General features: G+C 37.1%; 2 protein-coding genes across 2 annotated transcripts; one reads left to right on the top strand and one right to left on the bottom strand.

Moving 5' to 3' along the window:
* Positions 1 to 12: 12 nt before the first annotated feature.
* Positions 13 to 3,896, top strand: LOC140943119 (mediator of RNA polymerase II transcription subunit 29-like). The gene is made up of 4 exons (XM_073392177.1): positions 13 to 121; positions 1,120 to 1,178; positions 2,427 to 2,520; positions 3,234 to 3,896. The coding sequence occupies exons 1-4, from the start codon at positions 50 to 52 to the stop codon at positions 3,429 to 3,431; spliced, it is 423 nt and encodes a 140-aa protein (XP_073248278.1). The 5' UTR covers positions 13 to 49; the 3' UTR covers positions 3,432 to 3,896.
* A 270-nt stretch (positions 3,897 to 4,166) lies between these two features.
* On the bottom strand, positions 4,167 to 6,243 carry LOC140944767 (uncharacterized). Its single transcript, XM_073393875.1, has 3 exons — positions 5,592 to 6,243; positions 5,152 to 5,552; positions 4,167 to 4,606 (listed from the first exon to the last, which is right to left on the bottom strand). Exons 1-3 carry the CDS (start codon positions 6,239 to 6,241, stop codon positions 4,167 to 4,169), a joined length of 1,491 nt encoding a protein of 496 aa, XP_073249976.1. The 5' UTR covers positions 6,242 to 6,243.
* Positions 6,244 to 6,450: the final 207 nt, after the last annotated feature.

Here is a 6,450-nt window from a genome sequence, read left to right as displayed (position 1 = left end):
ATTCTAATGGTAGTTACCGCTGAAGTGGCTAGGGGACACAGTATTCAATATGGCGACCTCGGGAGGGATGGATGCGGAATACATTGGGAAATATATCAAGATTGTGAAGGATTCACTCGCGGTGAGTCATACCAACGTAAGCTTATATCGTTGTGATGAAAATACAGTTAAAGAAAACCCGTGACGACGTACAGCTGTTGATAATAGACCCAGCTAGCCTGTACTATCTGATCATCTTCAAGTATGTACCTCAGTCTCAATTTCAGATCAGACGATTACTTCAAGTCGTTTTTCTCCCTCAAGGCTCGAAGTAATAGTCTGAAATCAGGCTAGTATGTGCTAGGTTTTACTGTTAATTCTCTTTTACAATGGCATTATTTTTCTCAAGGAACTGTATATGAATAGATTATTTGACTTTTTCTTGTTTTATCCCGGAAGCTTATTACTCTCACTCCTCTCATCACCTCACCAAACTTCTGTGATTTCCTTTTGGGATTCAAGAAATAACTTTCTTCTGTTCATATATTTCACACTGTTATGCGAGAGACCAAATGTTTTGAATTTAATGCTAATGCTGTGGTTTTTCTCGATTTAAAAAAGGCATTTGACACTGTTGATCATGATATCCTTTTATCTAAAATGAACTTTTACGGAATACAAGGAACAGCTCTTGATTGGTTTACGTCGTATTTATCTAATGGTACACCACAATGTCTCGTTAATGGTTCTCTTTTGAGAATCTGTTCACTTAAATGCAGGGTACCGCAGTGCTTATTTATTTTTTAGAGGGGCTCATACACAGAAGGAAGTTTGAGTTTCAAAATCGGCTAGGCTTATATATGAAGGGAAATTTGCATCTCAAAATCGATTGGACTAGCTTATAGTTGCAGTTACTCGCCTTGAGGATGTAGAGAGGGGCGATTTCACAGAGGGTTTTTTGTGTTTCGAGTTTGGGGGGCTTACATTTGGAGGGGCTTATACATGGAGGGGCTTACAGTCTGTTTCAGAATTTTATGGTATTGAAATTTCAGACAACAACCTCCTTCTTAAACTTCTGAGACACAGAACACCCTCACTTAGCCATTCTTTCCTAATGTTTTGAAAAATATATCTTTACAGAAAGTGATGAAATCAGCAAATGATGCTATAAATCAAAATGCAGAAGTTGATCTTCGAATGTAAGTGTATTAATTTTTAAGTTTAAACAACATATAGTTCTAAACAGTGGTTGCCTGATAAGGATGTTGAAAGAAAAGAATAACACAACAATAATTCTGGTAACATTACCTGTTTCAGCAGAAACTTCTACCTCTATTTTTTTAAGTTAATTTTTGGTTTTCTTTTGTTTGAAATTTATTAGCATACATTACCAGACCCAAAAACAAAGAAAAAACAAAAATTAACTGCAACATACATGATACATGCATGATACATACATACATGATATCAGAGAATAATATATTTGCAATAATAGTAATAGGAAGAATGTAAAATTTTAGACACCACCTCAATATATTTTACTGTACAATGGATTTATTGATCAAGGGAGGACTTTTTCTCAAAAAACGCTGATGAATGGCTTCATCAACAATGTAACTTCTGTTGAAAAGAAGTGTCAAAGGTCATGAGAAGCAAAATCTTTCACAATGTTTTTTAACCACAAATACACTACAAGAAAAAGAAAAACAAAAATTTTATTCAAACTCAACTGTTAATGATAAACATATAATTTTCCCACCCCTAAATAGCTAAGTAACTAATCGATCCATACAGACATGTAACCTTTATTTCACCTCAAATTTTATAGTAGAGCGGCTGGTAATTGAGCTCACTACAAGCTTATATTTCCATTGCCTGAGAAAACAGCTAACATTTTGTGACACCACTATGGCTGTTTCCTTCCAAAATAACATCTGAGGAAACAGATCTGGGATCAACAAAAATTTTATGTTAGCTGTTTTCTTAGGTTTATATTTCCAAGATATAAATTAAGATCTCAAAACTGGTGTTTATAATAGAAATTCACAGTACATGTAACTGTTCAAAAGTATCAACAATATTATTATTTTTATTATTAACCTTGTTTTGTTCTATCAGAATTAGTGGGTTTTGTTATATTCTCCCTTGTAAGGGGAGAGGATACTAACTGTCAAACCAACAAGACCATGAACAGTGTCTTGAAATATTTCAGGAGTGTTTATTGTATTACGACCAATCATGGCAAAGATCAGGACACACTATTAAACTAGCCACGAAAGTACAAACAAATTAACCTTCTTGCTTGCAGTTTAGTTTCTCGCGCTTGATGGTCTTTTTTCTTGCCACACAATAACATTCCACATATATTTCTGATGTTCACGGTTTTGTCGGTCTGACAGTAAGCATTACACATGTATAAAAATAACTGACCTATTTTTTTGTTTCAGGAAATCAACCACTCAATCAGAGGGTACAAGCAACAAACTTGAGAAACATTTGGAAGATTTTTACACTGCATGTGACCAGCTGCAACTTTATTTGGTAATTAACACATTTTCATAATGTTATTTGTCTCCATCTTACATGTGCGTCTTAAGAGTACAAATACAGCGTAGCCAGAAATTTGTCCTCATTTCTGCTTTTTGTTAGTGGTGCATGTATTTTAACCAAGAGTATCACCAGATTGAGGTTTATAGCTGTGTAAAGCATGACAATCTGTGCCAGAGAGAACTGCTCTTTAGTTCCACTGCAAGGCAGGTAGCACTGGAATGAAATAGCAATGAGGAATTGAACATTAGACAAAACCAGATGAGGTGTAAACATTTAATCTAACAATATTATTTTTATTTACCCATTCACCCCTGAGCCGCTTGTAAGCGCCCATGTGGATCCACGTGCCTTCTACCACTTGTGAAATTATCAGTTTTAACAATCAAGGACAACTTTGTCCGCTTACTTCTGCAGCATATAGAGATATTTCACACCATTATATTGCTATTTCAAATAAACATTTTTTTCTGTGATGTGAATTTTTTATACGAGCATTTAATTTTGCGAGGATTTATTTTTGCAGGTCTTTATTTTCTTTATTTTTTTGAAATCATAAAAAACATGAAATTAAAGACCCATTAAATTGAGTACTATTAATAAGTAGCTGTGTTTTCATGTCATGATATTATTATCTAAAGAAAGAACATGATATCTTTATTGCTAAGTTGACCATTGTTAAAGGAGTCTGATTTTCTTTTCTTTAGGAAATAATGAGAGAAACAGAAAATCAAACACGGCTCAGCATGAAGTACACACCTAAACCTGTCTCCAACAGCAAAACAGAAAATGTAACAGGCACGCAGACATACACTGAGTATTTGTCTACAGTAAGGACACAGATTGCTGCCGCTAAAGAACTGCAAGATTTGTTGTCAGATTTCTGCCTTGCTCAGTTGTCATAGAATTGTCACAGTCTGTGACATGCACCATACGATTTGCAAGAAATGCTGTCAGATTTCTGGATGGCCCAGGTGTCATAGAAGGTGCATTAAAAACAGTCAGTTTGGACGATACATCTCATGAAAGAAATGCACTCAGCTTTCTACTTGGACAGTTGTCATAGAAGTTGCAGTTGCCTGCTTCCTGCCACATAAATTAATTTGTGAAATGCCTCAAGATTACGTTTTACAAGAAGTGCTGTCAGATTTGTGCATGGGTTAGCCATTGATAAGAATTTTTGATAATTTTCAGTCAAGTTTCAAACATTTTGCAGGCAACTAGGAAAAAAACACTTAGAATGAAGGGCAAGCAGGGCAGATATAAGCACATGACCCCATTTTTTTAATTGCAATTTTCTAATGTCCTTTATGTGGCTGTCAATATTATTGTTCTAAGTTTGAAAAAAATCTGGAAAGTACAGTCGACTTCCAATCAATGGAAACAGAAAAAAAGTTCAAGTTATCAGGAGTTTGAGTTATCAAGGGTAAAATTATATAGAAAATGTTCTGAAATGAAAATTGCTTGAGTTAACAGGAGGTTCGAGTTATAGAGGGTTCAAGGTACGGGGAGTTGACTGTACAACATTCTTTTGGAGGGAATTACCTTAAGAAGATAAAAGATGTTTTACATTGAATAATTATAAGTTCCCCTATTACCTCTTTGTCACCCTCTTCCTTTGTCATCTTCATTTCTTCTTCTCAAACGTGATCTGAATGGAGGGCAGCTTCACTTGATGGTACAACTTTTCCTTCCAGAAGGATAGGCTCTTCCAATACCTGCCTCTCAGGAAGGCCCAACAGGTTTTCTGGAGAGCTAGCCCCACTACCAACTTGATCGCAAAACTGAAAGAGACTTTTAGACACTGATGCCAGGTACTCTCTCAAGCCTTCCAAAACCACTCTATAAACCATCTGGAGCATGGGCTGAGATATAGAATAGCATGCGCCTTCAACCGTGGGGAATTGGTCATAGAGATATTCACACCTGTCAAAAATAAAAACATCCGAAAAAACCTTGCTGCCATTTGAAGTGTAACTGAGACGCAGCAGTTTATCTATAACAGGAAATGAGGGGTTAGCCAACTGACCGTAAAGGAGGTTAGCCACCAAACATCCTGTGCAAGGGCCAGGTATATGTACTTTAGAGTGGTTTTCGTTTGAGTGTCGTAAAACCAAAACCAAAGTAATTACTCTGGCCAATCACATAGGACACAGACAATACATTGAACCAATCAAAACTCGAAGTAATTACATGTGGCTGACGCAAAGCGCGGGAAAATGCATGCGAGCGCGTCACAATTGGCTTTGGTTTTACTTCTGATTGGATGAAAAGGTGGCGCGAATCTTTGAGCCAATCGCATCGTGTAGAAAGTGCAAAACCAATTACTTTTCGACACTCGAATGAAAACCGCTCTATTGCACAGACGATCACTTTTGCTACACTCAGGAAAACATTGAGAAATTGGGTCAAGGCATGTACTCTTAAACTGTGAATTGGAACAGCTTGAAATGAATTCATGTGAAGAAAACAAGAGCGGAGTTAAAAGCAGCAGTGAAATGTCATGCTTCTGCAAACAAGATTTCTTCCAGTGGGGGAAAATTTCATCAACCCAGGTTTTGCCTAGGGACCTCAATGTCTCAGCTGATTTCAAAACAGAGGAGATGTTTTGCAAATGTGACTCGCCAGCGGTGTGGTCCCATCTAGTCATGTTAGTATTGGGTTTCCTTGGAGCTTGTGATTGCTCTTCTAGTGATTCATTAGCCTTTTTATATGAAGCAATGTCTTCCAAATTTGGTACCAATATTTCTTCAAGAATGTCACCACTGAAAGTAAATATTTCTTTCCAAACTGATTCTCTCGTCGATATTAGCATCCTTTCAACAGGAACAAACAAAGAGGCAGAGTCAATTACTTGATAAGTAATATAATCGCCATACTTTTCCTCATCATTTTTCTTACTAGGAGATTTTGCGTCAAATTGAAAGTTTCTGTATCTTAAGTACTGATCAAACAGAAACTTGGCTCTTTCTCCTCCTTTATCGGACAGGTCACCAAATGAATAATCTTCATGTGCAAGTTCCACACTTGATTAAGATTCTTTCTTCATGTTGTTTTTCTTTAACTCTGTTTCTGGATTATCATCATGTCCCACAGGCTGCTTGCAAGGAGTGAACAAAAAGACGGTAATTAATGCACCTGGCGAATTCAGTTTGTTGTAGTAAAAGACATAGCCAATCAACCTTAAGGCGTCCTTCTCAGCGAGAGAGGTACATGGATCAAAATAAATGATATCAAATTGTCCTTCAAAACCTTCCAAAAAGCTTAAGAAGTTACTCTCATACAATCTGACATTTCTAAATTTCGTTTTACTGACAGAGTTCCGGACATTCTGTAAAGTTTTGGAATCCTTCGCGACCACCCAGACGTTTCGACACAGTACCCCTTCCTGAATGAGAAGTTGCAGATTGTTCAGAAGGTTCGATTCGCCCAGATAGCAAACTTTCAAGTCTGATGGTTTCCTTCTCTGAATCTGACTATCATGGAAAAGTTCCCATTTTTTTATTTCATTCTCCATGCGCTCTATTTGTTCTGATGAAAAACTTTCCCGGCCCCTTTCTAACTCTGCAAGGTGGTCCCAATAACGTTTGACATATCCTCGTTGAACACAAGAAGATGTGCTCCTCTCCGTAGTCAAGCATTGTACGACATGTTCAATAACTTTAAGCCTGGATGCATGTGATCCTTGACTCGTCGACGAAAATTCAAACGCCATTGACGGTCTCAGAACTGCATGATGTCTCCATTCCTAGCGAAAACACATTTTTACAACTGTAGAAAAATCTAAAAAGTAGAATCCTGTTTTTCATGTCGTTCAGGGTATGTCCAACAAACTTCCGCCATCTTGGAATAATTCAACCTCGTACAGGCAAAGAGACTCTGGGAACGAAGACTCTGGTGACGTAACGAACGGTCAACGAAGTC

The sequence above is a fragment of the Porites lutea genome, chromosome 7 (genome assembly GCF_958299795.1).
Source record: "Porites lutea chromosome 7, jaPorLute2.1, whole genome shotgun sequence".
Classification (NCBI taxonomy): domain Eukaryota; kingdom Metazoa; phylum Cnidaria; class Anthozoa; order Scleractinia; family Poritidae; genus Porites; species Porites lutea.
The sequence above is the reverse complement of the archived record's forward strand: the minus strand, read 5'-3'. Positions and strand labels throughout refer to the sequence as shown.

What these genes read in the sequence shown, in the direction of transcription:
- LOC140943119 (XM_073392177.1), top strand. Translation starts at nt 50, where the DNA reads ATGGCGACCTCGGGAGGGATGGATGCGGAATACATTGGGAAATATATC. An exon ending in TTGTGAAGGATTCACTCGCG is followed by an intron (nt 122 to 1,119) that starts GTGAGTCATACC and finishes ATATCTTTACAG; the next exon opens with AAAGTGATGAAATCAGCAAA. An exon ending in ACCAGCTGCAACTTTATTTG is followed by an intron (nt 2,521 to 3,233) that starts GTAATTAACACA and finishes TCTTTTCTTTAG; the next exon opens with GAAATAATGAGAGAAACAGA.
- LOC140944767 (XM_073393875.1), bottom strand. Translation starts at nt 6,241, where the DNA reads ATGGCGTTTGAATTTTCGTCGACGAGTCAAGGATCACATGCATCCAGG. An exon ending in GATGATAATCCAGAAACAGA is followed by an intron (nt 5,553 to 5,591) that starts GTTAAAGAAAAA and finishes ATCTTAATCAAG; the next exon opens with TGTGGAACTTGCACATGAAG. An exon ending in TAGATGGGACCACACCGCTG is followed by an intron (nt 4,607 to 5,151) that starts GCGAGTCACATT and finishes ACCACTCTAAAG; the next exon opens with TACATATACCTGGCCCTTGC.